Source organism: Hibiscus syriacus, unplaced genomic scaffold, assembly GCF_006381635.1.
Source record: "Hibiscus syriacus cultivar Baekdansim isolate YM2019G1 unplaced genomic scaffold, ASM638163v2 tig00110013_pilon, whole genome shotgun sequence".
Classification (NCBI taxonomy): domain Eukaryota; kingdom Viridiplantae; phylum Streptophyta; class Magnoliopsida; order Malvales; family Malvaceae; genus Hibiscus; species Hibiscus syriacus.
This window is the reverse complement of record NW_024062563.1, coordinates 1,742,696-1,762,095: the sequence shown is the minus strand read 5'-3', so window position 1 is coordinate 1,762,095 and position 19,400 is coordinate 1,742,696. Positions and strand designations below refer to the sequence as shown.

The 19,400-nt window shown below is 32.1% G+C and overlaps 1 protein-coding gene across 1 annotated transcript; it reads left to right on the top strand.

Moving 5' to 3' along the window:
- The first annotated feature begins 18,051 nt into the window (after positions 1 to 18,051).
- Positions 18,052 to 18,714, top strand: LOC120212394 (polyadenylate-binding protein 4-like). The gene is made up of 2 exons (XM_039210717.1): positions 18,052 to 18,111; positions 18,211 to 18,714. The coding sequence occupies exons 1-2, from the start codon at positions 18,052 to 18,054 to the stop codon at positions 18,712 to 18,714; spliced, it is 564 nt and encodes a 187-aa protein (XP_039066648.1).
- Positions 18,715 to 19,400: the final 686 nt, after the last annotated feature.

The following is a 19,400-nucleotide window of genomic DNA, read 5'->3' as shown; positions in this document are numbered from 1 at the left end:
TCCAAACATTTGATATGGAAGCTTGGATGATGATCGAGAAAGGATATTCTTCTCCTACAAAGAAGGCAAAGAAGTGTGATCAAGAACGGAAGAAAGCTCAACAAAACACAAAGGCTATGCACATGTTGTGTTGTGAATTGATCCTAATGTATAAAAGGAGTTTCTTCTTGTTCAAATGCCAAGGAGATGGGGATAAGCTGAGGAGATCTAAAGACAAGAAAGAAGAAGAACCAATAAAGATGATGTCTCTATTAGCTCTCATAGAGCCAAAGGTATCTTCTAACTCAAATAAATTAAATTCAAAATCTTTTAATGAGTTATAAGATGCTCATGATGAATTATTTTCGTAGTTTGAGACCATGAACTCCAAATATAAAAATCTGATTTCTAAATTTATTGCTAAAAATGATCTTCTTTTGAAAGCTAAAACAGACTTGGAAAATCAAAATGAAATGTTGAGAAGGAGTTAGAGCTTTCAAAAATAAAATCTGAAAACTTTGAAAAAGAAATTTTCAAATTAAACTAACTTCTTCTAGAAACGAAAATGGATTTTGAAAATCAAAATGAAATCTTGAAGAATGATTTAGAGCTTTCAAAAATGAAATTTGAAAGTATTGAAAATGAAAATTTCGATTTGAAAGTTAAGCTTGAATGCTTAACAAAAGAAAAAGAGATCATTTTAAATAATTCATCTAGTTAAATAATGACAATATGTTCGCATTGTCATTATCATGGTCATAAGGAACATACTTGTCCTTTAAAAAAAGGAAAACAATTTAAAATTAGACAAGTATGGGTTCCAAAAGGAACAAGAGGTATTGAAACTATGTTCAAGGATCCAAAGCAATTTGGATACCAAAATCTACTTAAATGTCTCTTGTAGGTGTGTGGAGCAATGGTGATGAGATGATGATATTCAAGATGCTCTAGCCACACATGAAAAATGAATGGGTAACCTCTAAACTTAAGTTTTTTTTATTTGGTTGCATTTAGTTTATGCATGCATGAGGTTTTAAATGTGAATAATTCTAAATGATTATGTTTTATCTCATGTATGTTGAAAAATATTGTATGATGAACATAGTAATTTTTGGTAATGTTTTATAAACTCTAGTTCATCATATTAATTTTTTTGGTCAAAATTGGTTTTTAAAATGTAATTGAAATCTCTTTAACAATTGATATCGATTTTTCAAGAACTTTGGTTTTACAAAATTTTGACCTTAAATTTTCTTAATGTTTATGCATAGATTTTTTTTTAAAATATTATAATTTTAATGCATAACATTTTCAAAAACTTTATGCATGTGCTTTTAATCTCGATAATCAACATTGCATAATGTTTTGTATGTGAATGGATTAATCGATAGAAATTTGACAAAATACATGTCTTATTTTTAAATTAAGTGTTTGCAAAATTGATTGACATTGCATCTATTTTGATTATGCTGTTGGTCATAGAATAGGAAACATTTACATGGTGCATTTAGACTCTATAGAAATGACTAATTTATGCCTAGTTGCTAAGGATGAGCATGATAGTTGGTTATGGCATAGGAGACTAGGACATACTAGTATGAGTGTATTGCAACGGTTAATTCAAGGAGATTTGGTTCGAGGGCTGCCTAAACTAAAATTTGATAATGATAAAATCTGTGATGCTTGTGCTAAAGGAAACAAAAGCGAGTTTCTTTTAAATCCATTAATGATGTATCAACTAGTAGAGTATTGCAATTGATCCATTTAGATCTTCTTGGGCCATCTAGAACTACTAGCTTGGGTGGAAAACAATATGCATTTGTCTTGGTAGATGACTATTCTAGATATACTTGGGTTCTATTCTTAAGTACTAAAGATGAATCATTAGAAAGATTCATCACGTTTTCAAAAGTAATCCAAAACGAAAACGGTTACTCTATAACTAGTGTTAGGAGTGATCATGGAACTGAATTTGAAAATCTTGGATTTACTGAGTTTTGAATTTTAATGGTATTAGCCATATTTTTTTCAGTACCTAGAACCCCTCAACAAAATGGAGCTGTTGAGAGGAAAAATCGAACTTTAGAAGAAATGGCTAGAACCATGCTTTGTGAAAACAATTTGCCAAAATATTTTTGGGCGGAAGCCACAAATACCGCTTGTTATGTTATTAATCGAGTAATGATTAGGCCTATTTTAAAGAAAACTCCATATGAACTTTTTAAAAATAAAATGCCTAACATTAGGTATTTTCATCCTTTTGGATGTAAATGTTTTGTTTTAAACAACGGTGAAGACAATCTTGGCAAATTTGATGCTAAAAGTGATGAAGGAAGTTTTCTGGGTTATTCCTTAAATTCTAAAGCTTATCGAGTATTTAATAAAAGAACTTTAGTTGTAGAAGAGTCTATACATGTTGTTTTTGATGATATTCTCCTTCCGAGGAAGGATTCTTGCTTGAATGATTATGTAGGTATTATAAATACAAATGACGTTAGACATGACATTGTAGAACCATCATAAAGAAAGAAACGAAAGATGAGGAAACTCATGATCATCTCGAGAATCCAACCATTGAAGAAAGGGAAGTATCTTACCCAAGAGAGTACAACTATGTCAAGGATGGTGAAATCATAGGTGATCAATCCAAAGGGGTAACAACTCGATCTTCTCTTAGAAATATTTGTAATTATGTTGCATTTAACTCATGCATAGAGCCTAAGAATATTAAAGAAGCATTAAATGATAAAAATTGGATTATGGCTATGCAAGAAGAGTTAAATCAATTTGAGAGAAGTAAAGTATGAACAATAGTTGAAATGCCTAGTAATAAATCTACTGTAGGTACTAGATTTAGGAAAGCTTGATGATAGTGGTAATAGTGAGAAACAAGGCTAGACTTGTTGCTCAAGGGTATACTCAAGAAGAGGGTATATACTATGATGAAACATACGCTCCCGTAGCTAGGATGGAAGCAATTAGAATATTATTAGCATTTTCATGTTTTCATGAATTTAAATTATATCAAATGGATATTAAAAGTGCATTTTAAAATGGTTTTATTAAAGAAGAAGTGTATGTGGAACAACCTCCAGGTTTTGAAGATTCAAAATTTTCGGATCATGTTTTTAAATTGACAAAAGCACTTTATGGTTTAAAACAAGCTCCTAGAGCTTGGTATGAAAGATTGTCAAACTTTTTAATTGAAAAAGGTTTTTCAAAAGGGAAGGTTGACACGACATTGTTTTTAAAGCATAAAGGTAAATTTATTAGTAGTTCAAATTTATGTTGATGATATGATTTGGTTATACTAATGATGTTCTTTGCCAAGAATTTTCTAAGCTAATGCAAAGCGAATTCGAAATGAGCATGATGGGGGAGCTCTCATTTTTCTTGGGACTCCAAATCAAGCAAACAAAAGATGACATCTTCACCAATCAAGCTAAGTACGTCAAAGATATGCTCAAGAAGTTTGGGTTGGAAAATGGGAAACCTTATGACACTCCAATGAGCTCATAAACAAAGCTTGACTTAGATGAAGGAGGTAAATGTGTGGATGTTAAATTATATAGGTCAATGATTAATTCTTTGCTCTATCTAACTGCAATTAGACCGAACATTATGTTTAGTGTTTGCTTATGTGCTAGATTTCAATCTTGCCCTAAGGAATCACATTTACTAGCTGTTAGAGATCTTTAGATACCTTAAAGGACACTCCTAGTTTAGGACTTTGGTATCCTAGAGACTCTAGCTTTAGCTTGCATGCCTTTTTGATGCGGATTATGGAGGATGCAAATTAGATAGGAAAAGCACATCCGGTACTTGCCCTTGGAAATATGTTTCTTGGTTTTCAAAAAACAAAATTGTGTTGCATTATCTACCACTGAAGCCGAATACATTTCAGCTGGTAGTTGTTGTGCACAAGTTTTATGGATGAAACAACAACTTTTTTATTATGGAATTGAAGTATGTATCATTCCTATCAAGTGTGACAATACTAGTGTTATTTGTCTCACTAAAAATCCCATCCAACACTCTAGAACTAAGCACATTGAAATAAGACATCACTTCATTAGAGACCATGTCACTAAGGAAGATGTAGTTCTAGAATTTGTTGATACTTTGCATCAATTAGCGGATATTTTTTTACAAAGCCTTTAGACAAGGAACGTTTTTGGACACTTAGGAGAATTAGGTTTAACTAACCTATCTTCACTTATCCCATCCAACACTCTAGAACTAAGCACATTGAAATAAGACATCACTTCATTAGAGACCATGTCACTAAGGAAGATGTAGTTCTAGAATTTGTTGATACTTTGCATCAATTAGCGGATATTTTTACAAAGCCTTTAGACAAGGAACGTTTTTGGACACTTAGGAGATTAGGTTTAACTAACCTATCTTCACTTAGTGTTTAAAATAATTTTAGCACTTTTAAGAATAAATGGAAAATGCTTATAATAATAATTTTTTATTGCATTCATTGCTTTTAGTTAGTGGAGTTTATGATTCTTGGTGAAATTAACTTTATTTTCAAATGTAATTTAAGATTATTTGATGGATTGAACATGATTAATTTTCAATATATAGTTGCCAATACCACTAGAGAAAATTAATTTAGCATTTTGAGTGTTTAAAATAAAATTTTAGCAGTTTTAGTGCAGAGGGAATCGATACCCCCGATGAGTTCTGGATATATCACGACCAGAAAACCCATTCTCTCAAAACCTCTCTTCTTTCTTAAACGTCGTTCATTCCTCTTTCTCTCTAAATCTCCATTTTTGCCAAAATCATCAAATACAAGTCGGAATTAGATCGTTCTTCAAACTTCTAATCCTTGCAAACAACATCATTCTCATAAATCCAAATTTTCAAGGTAATATTTCAAAATCCTCTATTTAATTGATTTTTGAACTTAGGACTAGTTTTGATTAGTTCTAAGATTAACATTACATCGGGCATTGGTTATATGATGATTTTAGAACCAATTTCATCAAAAAAACACTCAATTTTTCAAAACTATTTTTAAATTTCGAAATAAAAAAATCAAAAATTGTTGTTTTAATTGATGTTTTTGATTCAATTATGTTTTCATAAAACTATACTATTATGATTTTCAAACATTATTTTCCAATAGTTTTCAAAACATTGCCCTTTAGGATTCGGTTTAGAGAACCTTGAAATATTGAAGACTCATTTGAGTTTTGGGTTTGATTATATTGCATACATGTGTTTAAATTTGCTGGTTACATATTCTATTCTGATTCTTAAACCATGTCAAATCCTAAATGACCTAGGACATTGTCTAGTAGCTCAAGTCAAAATTGGCCTCTTATTCCTCCACCCAATCCAAATAACCCAAATATGACCATATGAACTTGTTTCAACGTACCTGGTTGTGGACAAGATATATACCATATGTACCATACTTGTTTTGAGTCATACAAAATATGGGAAGAGCGTATCCCTTCGATCCAAGCTATAGAAGACATGGGCTTCCAATATCTTCCTACTCTTAAATCCTAGAAGTTTGATAAACTCTTTAAACTCAAATCTTTGGTTTATCATCAATTAGTCCGCATTTTTCTATTCCAATGTGGTATGTGTCCAAAACGAGCGTCGATTTGAAACTATAGGAATTTGATCCTATCTTTTAGGATAATTCATTTTTATTGACTCCGGCACAATCGCTACCCATTTTGGACTAGATAACTCAGGTTTAATGAAAAAGAGACTGTGGATTCACCCTATAAGTCTAAGGATAATGAGAGTACCCTAAGAACTCATCGTGATAGATTCCTTCATTATTTGATCTCTTGGTGGTTTAGACCATCCGGAGGTAGGTACTCATCCCTTAGGAACATAGATATATGGTGGATATATTGTATCCAACATAAAAAGAAGATTAATCTGCCACATATCATCTTTAGTGAGTTTCCATAAACACTGTTCCTTCCACGAATATAGAAACCTTGGTTTATGGTTGTTTCCTTAGTAATTTGTTTATCAAACTCGGTCTTAGGGTCAATGGGTTTATCGTCCCGAACTCAGAACTTTTAATTGTGAAACATTTTGATGTTCATGGATTGTTTTATTTTGGGTGTTTGAATTTGTTTGATAATTGGATATTTGAACTTACATGCTTATATATTTGGTTTGATTTTCACTTTCATTTTGAGCTTAATATTATTTTTGCATCATTTACATATTAGTTTGCATTATGACCAATTTTTTTGCCATTTCACATTGTTTATGAATATTGAATTATGGAACTAATGGCTAATCTTTCTATTGATTATGATCTTAGCAGCTTACGCTATATTTAGTTATCAATTGGCTAATTGTTTTTAAAAAACTTGTTTAAAATCTTTTAAAGGTCTTTATGATTTAACAAAAATGGGGAGAAATATTAAAGTGTTTTTAAAGGGGAAAAGTGTTAGAGTAAGGGGAGTATTTCAAAACTTGATTTCAAAATCTTAAAATTACTAAAATGTTTTGTTATATCAAAAAGGGGGAGATTGTTGAAACATTTTGATATTTCAATATAACAATTAAGATAAATGAATTTTAAGATTTTCCAAAAAGATTTTCAAGTATATTCGATATAATTATTCGAATATCAAAATATTACTCAAAATCTTTCAAAGTCATTTTTAATCCTTACTCAAGTGTAAAATTAAGTTTTAATCTTAAAATTATTTCAAAAATAATTTTACAAAGTATTTCGAACCGTTTCAAAGCCAAAAATTCCAGAATGTCCAGAGGGAACCGATTCCCCCCTAGGGGGTACCGATTCCCCCTGAATGGTTTGGCTCCGATAAAAATAGAATGCTCGGAGGGAACCGATTTCCCCCTGTTTAACGGTCGAAATATTTTAATTTTACTCTTAGGAAACTGATTCCCCATGAGGAGGTATCGATTCCCCCACGCTCCAAGTTGTTTTATTAATGGTTTTCACAGTTAAACGGCTCCATTGACTCCCCTAATCATCCCCAACGTTCAGAATCAATTGAGGGAGTATTTAAACAAGTTCTGAAGCCTTTGATCAACAAGAAATCATAGAGAAACAAGAGAGAAAACATCAAACACCAAGTTTGTACAAATCAAGCCAATTTTCCTTTCAATATTCATTTTGCTTTCAAGAACACCATTTGTAATTATTTTTGAGTGTTCTTTTCTTGTTCTAGAATTGTGCAAACATCTTACCTTGTGAGTTTTTCCTTGTAAGTTTGCAAATTTGTGTATTTCTCTTTGAAAAAGAGTGTGCTCAAGAATTTGGGGTATAATTATTGAGGGAGTTATAAGGTTACTATTTGTCCTCAAAAGAAAACAAAAAGTGAAGGCCTAATTTGAGTGAGTTGGGGGTTACATTTAGCCAAGAAATTTAAAGGTACCAACACTTACATCCTTCTCATACCTTCTATAGGGTCATTAATAGTTTATGTAACAAGCCCAACCCGTACCCAACTCGGATACGAGTCTAAGGTGTCACATTGACTTTTTAAATCATTTGCTTTTACAAAATACCAAACATTCAATTTGACATTTCTAATAAAACCAAATATATTCTATGATATAAAACATATGGTTTTACAAAACTTATCAGAGCGTACCCAATACAAATCTTTTAACTACATGCCAATTAGATTCTATATAACAAAATACATGTTATTCATTTATCTTCTGATCTGACATTCGGTAAGGAGAAACTGACCTGTCTTGCTCCTCTTTGAACCATAAGCTTGTCAAAACCTACATCTGAAACATTCACACGCTAAGTCGATGACTTAGTGAGGTATTAAACTTATAAAGGAAATTCTAACTACTTAATCATGTATAAACATATCATCTCATAATGTCACACAAAACAATATAGCATTATATATAATGTAATGCACACATATACACATCACACATTATTTCCATCGCTAACCTTATTCCACTATCAATATTATTATCATTTATATCTTTTAATCATATCCTCTTGTACATAACCTTTTTAATCGACATATGACTCATTTAACCAAACAATACACACATTATCATATAAATCATATAATACAATTCATATCACAAAAGTGTATACATCACATGTAATATGTTTATTGTTATCACTTTGTTAGCACATGTACACATGTGAGAATTATAGAAATGTGAGTACATAGAGGTTGTGCACATATGTTGTCACCACAGCTCGTATAAGATCCCACTAGAAGCATATGAATTTGTCCCGAATGACCGCGTAGAAATGTCCTGAAGGACCACTATGTCCCGAAGGACCATTATCAATATGTCTCGAAAGACATATGTAAACTGTCCATATGTCCCGAATGACATAGGTAACCCTCGACTCTTGGCATGCCAATTATACCTCTAGCTCTCATGACACATAACATGGTATTATCTTCTACTTGTCACATATTCATATATACATATAATCAAGTAGTCTATTTTCGTGTAATTCATGTCACTTCTCATATGATTTCATATTCATATGTTACATAGTTCACATCACTTTGTATGGTTTCACATAAACATATATCATATATTGTTCACATATATTTCCCATATAACTCACATCATATGATTCATATTTTATTCTTATATCATCATATATATCATTTATGTTCATTCACTTAATCTCTTATGTTCATATATCACATATTCATATCATTCATTATTTCAATATCATATAACTTATGTAAACATATATATCACTTATATAGAATATTATGTCTTATCACACTAGCATATATTCATACAAATCATTTCACACATACAATAACATATAACTCATACACTCATAACAAACACATGATCATGTTCATGAATTCATGCATAATACTATAAGAAATAGACTTGTTGCAAGTCTTATTCCATTAAACATCATATACTATCTAATATGCACTCACCTGGCCTCACTAGTCAATTCGAGCACTTATAACTCTTTATCTTTCCCTCCATCGATCTTACTTGCCAATTGTTTCGGGAACTCATTTAGGCTCAGTATCTACATAAATATAATTCCCAAGACGATTATCATAAGCCTAACATTATAATTCGATGCTAACAACTTAAGCTAATTAATGAGAAAAATTCATAATTTCCTTTCAGAAGGGTATCAATACACTACTGGGGTATCGGAACCCAAATTAAATTCGATATTCATAGGTGTTATTACCTACATGTGGGTATCAATACCCAGGTATCAGTACTACCCCTCTAGGTATCGATACCTCATGAAGATGTTCATCTAAAATGGTATTGATACCTATTCATAGGATATCGGTACCCCTTTCCTAGAAATCACGTTTTAAGCTAAAAGAAATTACTCAATTAAGCTCACATACTTCATGTTTAAACCCCTTTCACCCACTTAACTCAAGTATACATATATAAATTAATTCCTAGACATTTAATACATTTTTATCCTCAAACTCTCATCCTCCATATAGAATTCAAGATTCATACCAAATTTTCTACTTGTTCTAAATTCAATTCTATTACTTCATATCTCTTAATTCAACCATTGACAAGTCAAATTTAGTTTCAAATTCAACTTATCAACTCTATTCCAAGTTTTCATTCAAAAACTCTTAATCTTTAATCCCTCGTAACTCCTTAATCCTTTGATTTAAAGTTGACTTAAGTTTTCTTTAAACTTAAGTATTATCTAATGATCATACCCAACTTAAAAACAAAATTCAACAAGAAATTAACCATATGAAAAACTCACCTTTGCTTGGAGCTTGAGCACATGGGAAGAAGAATGAGAAAGCAAGAAGAAATTAGCTTATGGATATTTCTCTCAATCCCCACGTGTTATCTCCCTAAATAAGGAGATAAAATATCCTTTAAGTTAAACTTACCACAATACCCTTTTAATCCCTCCATAATTACCATTTAATCTAATACTGAAATATTCCTATTTAAGTCATTGCCCTTTCAAATTTTCATAATTTGATCACCAAATTTCAAAAACTTCCATTTTAGTCACTAACCTGGTTTTTGGGATGTTACAAATCTCCTCTCCTTCAAGAAAATTAGTCCTCGAATTTTCGCTGTACAGATAGATAAGTACACTGCCTACACATATATTCTAATATTCTCATATTGTTTCTCTTACTTTATCTTTCATGTTCACCGCTACTAGACTTACCTTTTCATTTACTCAATTTTTTTATCTACATTCATTCTTATAGCTCTATATAATGTTACTCATCATATATACATAAATTCCAATCCTTACCATTCACGATCATGATTCAATTGATTCCTTTCCGAATTGCTTTGTCTCATAAACCCAATCTTTCTCCTGTAATCATTCAAAAATATCAAGCTTTTCCCTTGTCAACTCGATCAAAAGAATATAATCATTCAACTAGATCTTAAACTTCCTTAATACGTATAATTAAATTCGTATTTCTCCGATAACGTTCATTTGACCAAGAAACACAACCTTAAATCTTCATCATAGATGATTAAGACATACACTTTGCATAATCAAACAATCTCTCATATCACCCGACGTACATTTCTTACATCTAGTCAAATTTATAATCTATACCTCAACATAAACTTTATCACATATGATTCCTTAAACTTCATCCTTTCATTTCATTATTCCATTATTTTCCATAAATCAAGATCTCCTTATAGCATAACTAAACCATATCTTTCACTTGTGTTCTCATACTCTTTTCATATCACTTATACTTATCTCTGGTTACCCCTCTTTATTACCTCTTCATAACTCTTATAATCCATATGAATTGCCCAAAACCTTGTTCTTATACAAAATCTTTATTCTATTTACAATATACATATTCTACTACTATCTTTAGCTTCCTTTGGATACACAAATCCTCATCTTCTTAGTTATACCACCTTTACATAATCAAAATACACTACCTTATCAAAATTCACATCATACTTGATTAACTTAGCCTTATATCCTTTCCACCTATTACAACTCTATCACCTTACTATTACAACTAGTCCATAATAATTGTTTAATCTAGGCACAAGCCCTAATCAAGCAATCATATACATCATTTCCCATCGGAATTATCCCAACAATAGTTTACTTAACTTATCAAATCTATATTTATTCTTATACGTCATTTAGTTTTCGTTGTTCAAACTCAACATTCTAACTTCCTTTATCTTATAGGCTGATCACCGATGTACCTATTCTTACACTTTTCTCATCAATCCTTAGCTTTACTCAAACATACGAATCTTTACCTCCTTCACTATATCATATTTATATGATCAAAATATACAACTATATCCAGATCCACTTCATATTTGGTTATCTTAACCTGACAATATCTTAAAATCTTATAACTCCAATACATTTTCATCACATAATCTTGTTAGCCAACACTAACTCTTTCCATTTAGAATGCAAACCCTTATCATATCCACACTCTTGATTATACACAATACTATCCATTTGTTTCAAATTCATAACTATAGTTTCATTTATCTTATAAACTTATCACTAATGCATTTATTCTTGAACTCTTCTACAAATTCTCACCACGTCATTGATCTTTTAACGTTCTTATAGTGACACTTATTCACCATATTCTATCTTATTCATGTAATAACAAAACTACTCCATATCACTTTTCTGATTCAAAACAATGAAGATATTCTATCACTATTCTGATATAATTTCAACTTTCTGAAATCAACCTTTAATTTACGAGGCACTTCCTGAGGTGTCCGCTCTTCATCCTGCATGTCCAAGGCAAATGATTTGCTATCACCATCAGATTCATCTCTCACTTTTCTTCAGGAATTCTCATAATCAGATTTCTACTATATTAAACTAATCTTATTTTATTAGCAAGACAACATACTCCTTACACTATCAGATCAGAAATTTTCCGTTTTATGTTGGCATGTATACATTTCAAAACTCATTTAACTTCGGTTTAAGCCTAGAATTGACTAAACCTTAGCTCTGATACTATTAAATGTAACACCCCAACCCGTATCAGACTCGAATACGAGTCGGAGGTGTCACATTGACTTTTCAAATCATTTACTTCTAGAAAATACCAAAGATTCAGTTTGACATTTCTAATAAAACCAAATAAATTCTATGATATAAAACATATGGTTTTACAAAACTTATCAGATCGTACCCAATACAAATATTTAACTACATGCCAACTAGATTCTATATAACAAAATACATGCTATTCATTTATCTTCTGATCTGACCTTCCATAAGGAGAAACTGACCTGTCTTGCTCCTCTTCGATCCATAAGCTTGTCAAAACCTACGTGTGAAACATTCACACACTAAGTTGATGACTTAGTGAGACATTAAACTTATAAAGGAAATTCTAACTACTTGATCATGTATAAACATATCATCTCGTAATGTCACACAAAACAATATAACATTATGTATAATGTAATGCACACATATACACATCACACATTATTTCCATCGCTAACCTTATTCCACTATCAATATTATTATCATTTATATCTTTTAATCGTATCCTCTTGTACCTAACCTTTTTAATCGACGTATGACTCATTTAACCAATAATACACACATTATCATATAAATCATATAATACAATTCATATCACAAAAGCATATACATCACATGTAATATGTTTATTGTTATCACTTTGTTAGCCCATGTACACATGTGAGAACTATAGATATGTGAGTACATAGAGGTTGTACATATATGTTGTCACCACAGCTCGTATAAGGTCCTACTAGGGGCATATAAATTTGTCCCGAAGGACCGCGTAGCAATGTCCCGAATGACCACTATGTCCCGAAATACCACTGTTTATATGTCTCGAAAGACATAGGTATATTGTCCATATATTCCGAAGGACATAGGTAACCCTTAAATCTTGTCATGCCAATTATACCTCTAGCTTTCATGACATATAACATGGGCATTATCTTCTACTTGTCACATATTCACATATACATGTAATCACGTAGTCTATTTTCCTGTAATTCATGTCACTTCTCATATGATTTCATATTTATATGTCATGTAGTTCATATCACTTTTCATGGTTTCACATAAACATATATCATATGTTGTTCACATATATTTCCCATATAACTCACATCATATGATTAATATATTATTCTTATATCATCATATATATCAGTTATGTTCATTCACTTAATCTCTTATGTTCATATATCACATATTCATATAATTCATTATGCCAATATCATATAACTTATGTAAACATATATATCACTTATATCGATTCATATGTCTTACCACACTAGCATATATTCATACAAATCATGTCACACATACAATAACATATAACTCATACACTCATAACAAACACATGCTCATGTTCATGAATTCATGCATAATATTATAGGAAATAGACTTGTCGCAAGTCTTATTTCCATTAAACATCATATACTATCTAATATGCACTCACCTGACCTCACTAGTCAATTCGAGCACTTATAACTCTTTATCTTTCCCTCGATCGATCTTATTTGTCAATTGTTTCGGGAACTCGTTTAGGCTTAGTACATAAATATAATTCCCAAGACGATTATCAGAAGCCTAACATTATAATTCGACGCTAACAACTTAAAATAATTAATGAGCAAAATTCATATTTTCCCTTCAGAAGGGTATCAATACACTACTGCGGAATCGATACCCAAATTAAATTCGATATTCACAGGTATTGTTACCCTGCTTGTGGGTATCCTTACCTGCTTGTGGGTATCGATACCCAGGTATTGGTACTACCCCTCTAAGTATTGATACCTCATGAAGATGTTCATCTAAAATGGTCTTAGGGTATCGATACCTACATGTAGGTAACAATACCTGTGAATATTGAATTTAATTTGGGTACCGATACCCCAGTAGTGTATCGATACCCTTCTGAAGGGAAAATATGAATTTTGCTCATTAATTGGCTTAAGTTGTTAGCATCGAATTATAATGTTAGGCTTCTTATAATCGTCTTGGGAATTATATTTATGTAGATACTGAGCCTAAACGAGTTCCCAAAAAAATTGGTAAGTAAAATCGATCGAGGGAAAGATAAAGAGTTATAAGTGCTCAAATTGACTAGTGAGGCCAGATGAGTGCATATTAGATAGTATATGATGTTTACTGGAAATAAGACTTGCGACAAGTCTATTTCCTATAGTATTATGCATGAATTCATGAACATGACATGTTTGTTATGAGTGTATGAGTTATATGTTATTGTATGTGTGACATGATTTGTATGAATATATGCTAGTGTGGTAAGACATATGAATCGATATAAGTGATATATATGTTTACATAAGTTATATGATATTGGCATAATGAATTATATGAATATGTGATATATGAACATAAGAGATTAAGTGAATGAACATAGATGATATATATGATGATATAAGAATAAGATATGAATAATATGATGTGAGTTATATGGGAAATATATGTGAACAATATATGATATATGTTTATGTGAAACCATACAAAGTGATGTGAACTATATAACATATGAATATGAAATCATATGAGAAGTGACATGAATTACATGAAAATAGACTACTTGATTACATGTATATGTGAATATGTGACAAGTAGAAGATAATGCCCATTTTATGTGTCATGAGAGCTAGAGGTATAATTGGCATGCCAAGAGTCGAGGGTTAGCTATGTCATTCGAGACATCTAGACAGTTTACCTATGTCTTTTGAGACATATGGATAGTGGTCTTTCGGGACATAGTGGACCTTCGGGATATTTCTACGCGGTCCTTTGGGAAAAATTCATATGCCTCTAGTGGGACCTCATACGAGCTGTGGTGATATCATATGTGCACAACCTTTATGTACTCACATATCTATAGTTCTCACATGTGTACATAGGCTAACAAAGTGAAAACAATAAACATATTACATGTGATGTATACGCTTTTGTGATATGAATTGTATTATATGATAATGTGTGTATTGTTTGGTTAAATGAGTCATATGTCGATTAAAAAGGTTAGGTACAAGAGGATACGATTAAAAGATATAAATGATAATAATATTGATAGTGGAATAAGGTTAGCGATGGAAATAATGTGTAATGTGTATATGTGTGCATTACATTATATATAATGTTATATTGTTTTGTGTGACATTACGAGATGATATGTTTGTACATGATTAAGTAGTTAGAATTTCCTTTATAAGTTTAATGCCTCACTAAGTCATCGACTTAGCGTGTGAATGTTTCACACGTAGGTTTTGACAAGCTTATGGATCGAAGAAGAGCAAGACATATCAGTTTCTCCTTACCGAAGGTCAGATCAGAAGATAAATGAATAACATGTATTTTGTTATATAGAATCTAGTTTGCATGTAGTTAAAAGATTTGTATTGGGTACGCTCTGATAAGTTTTGTAAAACCATATGTTTTATATCATAGAATTTATTTGGTTTTATTAGAAATGTCAAACTGAATCTTTGGTATTTTGTAAAAGCAAATGATATGAAAAGTCAATGTGACACCTCAGACTCGTATCCGGGTCGGGTACGGGTTGGGGGTGTTACAGTTTATGATAGCATAAAGATAGATTTAAAGCTTGGGAAACATGTTAATGGTAGATTATATATTTTGAAGTTATAAGCATGTTTAAAGCCTCTTTTATGATCATACTTGAATACATAAGACACTAAGAACAATTGGGAACCTCAAGGTAGTAATGTGAGTGAGTTCAAGTGCCCAAATAAGGCATTTTTGAGTGTAGGTATTGATACTGGAGGGATCAATACCAATATTGTTCATGTTCAGGCTTCAAAACTATGAAATTTATGAGGGGCAGTATCGATACCCCTTGGTGGAGTATCGATATTGAGGGTCTGGTATCGAAACTGGTGCACTTGGTATTGAAACCCAAATTTCATAATGTAATTTTGGTATCAGTACTCAAGGGAGTACTGATACTCCCCATTGGAGTATCGGTACTTTCCATTTTAAAATGAAATATGTGCTTTAGTGCTAGAGTATCGATACCTAGGTAAGGGTATCGATGCCCAACAGGTAGTATCGATACTGTATGTCCAGTATAGATACCAAGAAGTTATTTTGGGATAGAAATTTAGAGAAATTTAAAAGGCTAGTGAGGTTCCCAATAACTTTAATTACTCTCAAATAAGACTACAAGTAAAACAATAATAATGATTGATTTGAATGTAGAAACAAGATAAATTAGGGACAAATAAAACTAGCCTTGTTTGATACTTGGGAAGCAATTCAGGCACCCGAGTTCTTTTAGTTCAGGGTGTCGAAGTATAGAATCAGTCTGGATATCCTTAGGTAGGCTGCAAGGCCTTTAAAACTAACTAGCTAGGGCACAAGGTTCGACACTCGTAAGAGGTGGGCTAGTCGGGGGTGTGTTGTCTAATATAGAGATTCTGAACGCCACATCCTTGGTAAAATAGAGGGGTGCGTAAGCTTCGAGATGCAAAAATCCCTCAGCTGCATCATGATGTCTACAATAGTGTAAAGAGTAAGTATCGCAAGGATAATCACTATTGTTTTAATTGGTTAGATTTACTGTATTTTTATCAGTTGTTAAAGCATGTTACTAATGAACCCTTGTTAGTATGATTTAGTTGTTAGTGTGGCATTGGGCTAGTTAGCTCAACCTTTGGAATTTGTTTCCGTACGCGGATTCTTAGGTGGAGCACTTGAAGAACCTTTTGCAGTATAAATCCAGGCTGGAACCAAAGCAGAGTACGACTCGAGTCTTTTAGAGGACATGTATATTCGGTTTCCCTATTTTTTTATACTCGAGTCATTATTTGTATTGAGAGATGGTCTGCATATTTTATATAATTATTTATAGGAGCTCCTGAATTTAAGTTGTTTTGTGTAAAAGATGTTATTTATTTTATCGTGAATGTTTGTCAGTAAATGTTTTTAATTGAGTTTGTTTAAGAAAAATTTTGGTTAGCCATTTCGGTGGTTTCGTGTGGCATTCTCATTGGTCAAATGTGTGTCGTACTAGTGTAGGGTGTTACATGGTCACCCACTGGTTAAAATTAACGGTGACACTGATGTGTCATCATAAAATAATGCCACATAATTATTGATTTTAAAAATATATATATATCATATTAGTTGTTCTATTAACTTTTTAACGACAAGTGACCAAAATAAAACCATAATGCTTGATAATTAAAACATAATAAAAGTAATAGTTGAGGTACTAAACTTGCAGTTTACCCAAAATACTATCTCCTAATTAATATATTTTCATGCAAATTTCTTTATCATGCAATGAGAGAAATTGCCTTGCACATGAAGATTTTTAAGAATAATTCTTAAAAGATAATTTATATATGAATAGACATAAATAAAATGAATAAGTAATAAGTTAAGACTTCATGGTTAACACTTGTCTATTTTGAGCAAAACATTGATCCACACCTACTTGTGAGATCTTTTCTCTTCTTTCCTGTGAAGGAAAAGGTAAAAAAAAATACCACCTTCACGCTCAAAGTTTGTAATCATCCAAAAATCTCACGCATGATTCCCCAAACCAAATATGTTACCACATCAAACATAAACGAAATATCTTTGCTAGGATCTACAAGACGGATGTGCGTTATAGGGGAAGGAGCAATTATCCCTCTTAACTTTGATAGTCTAATTATATTTTAAGTCATTCATAATTTTAATATCATTACAATTAAGTCCTTATCCCTCCCAAATTCTTTGGTATACTTATATTTTAGAATATTTTCAGTTTTAAAATTAATGGAATTAAGTTTTTATCTCAAATTTATAAATTTAATTATGACCTTTAAAATTTAAATACAGTGAAATTAAATCCTTTACCTCTTACTTTTTTTGATATAATTATTTCTTTAGGATATTATTTATTTTAAACTTAAACAATTTGCCCCCTCATTATTTAATCTTGGTTCCGTGCGTGAGTATATATAAGGTTACTGAGGTAGCATGAAAACAGAAATATAAGGTTACTGAGGTAGCATGAAAACAGAAATATAATAGTCCCTAGCCATTACTTTGTCATGCGGGAGGGGACTGAAAATACCGAGTCCCTTTCACCACGCCATTATGTTTTCCTAAAGGTTCATCATACGGAACTCCGATCCAAAAGCCTGGCGCTTATGCTTCCATCCCACTTAAGTTTTTCATTCATTTAAATCCTTAAATTAGCTTTAATTAAGGGAACCAAATGGAGAAAGGAAGTAAGAGAGAGAGAGAGGGTTCCAGCCAGAGAGAGCGCGTCTTCTCCGGACGCCGAGCTTGAGTGCACAACGTTCGTAGACAATGTGAGCAAACGAGTGTCGAGAGGATCCCTGTGGGAGGTCTTCAATCATCACGAGAAAATAACCGGGATTTTCATCCCTTTTGCTAATAGGAAACCAAAATATAAACTGTCCACTTTCCCCTTTGTTAGGTTTGCATCTCATGAAGACTTGGAACGTGCAATCACCAGGATGAACAATACAAAAATAGATGGGAGAGTGGTTCTTGTTTCTAAGGCTAAGTTTCCATGCAAACACCGTGAAGGAAATGCTAGCGAGCAGCGAAAGGAGGAGGAGGAGCTGGGAAGGAGGAAAACATTGAATAGGGTGAACAAATCTCCTGATGGCAGCTATCTTTGGATAAGAGATGTCAGAACCTACAGAGAAGTTGTGAGCAGAGGAAGGAATTCGAATGTGGACTAGGAGATAGACGGGAATGCTAAACATCAGAACGGTATCAAGACGGTTTCCCAGAAGAAGCTTGAAGAGCTCCACATCCCGATCAAGGACTGCTAGTGGATAGATCGATCAATAGTTGGGATATGTAGGGGAGTTTGATCTAGAGTTTGTCCAGAGAGCATTGGAATAAATATGGGAAAATAAGAAAGATGTCCTGAATCTTTGGTTTGAGGTCCTCGCCCCACTTATGGAGGAAGAAGCAATTCCTATAGCTTTCTTCAATTGTTCCATGGTAGGTATACCAATGCATTTGTGGCATGAAGAGTTCTTCTCAATTCTTGGGAACCACTGGGGTAGATACATTACCATAACGAATAAAACAAAAGACATGAGGGATTTAATAATCGCGAGAGTGATAATAAGGGCTGCTAGCCTTTTTGATATTCCAAAATCAATTAAGGTTCAATCGAGTGGCTACAACTTTGTCATCAAAATCGGCCTTGAGATGTGTCGTGGGTGTAATACCCAAAAATCCGACTAAGGATTAAAAATGTAATTTTTGAAAGTTTGGTGACTAAAATAAAAATTTGGAAAAGTTTAAGCACCAAAGTGGTCATTTTCCCAAAAATAAATTTTATTTCACAAATAAATAGTTTCTCTTTAAAAATGAATTCTCTATGAAATTCATATTTTGATCCGAAATTTGTATG

Bases quoted from the DNA above. Each gene is read 5' to 3' on its own strand.
- LOC120212394 (XM_039210717.1), top strand. From the start codon at position 18,052: ATGCGGGAGGGGACTGAAAATACCGAGTCCCTTTCACCACGCCATTAT. The intron at 18,112-18,210 runs GTTCATCATACG...GCTTTAATTAAG, and splicing joins GCCATTATGTTTTCCTAAAG to GGAACCAAATGGAGAAAGGA.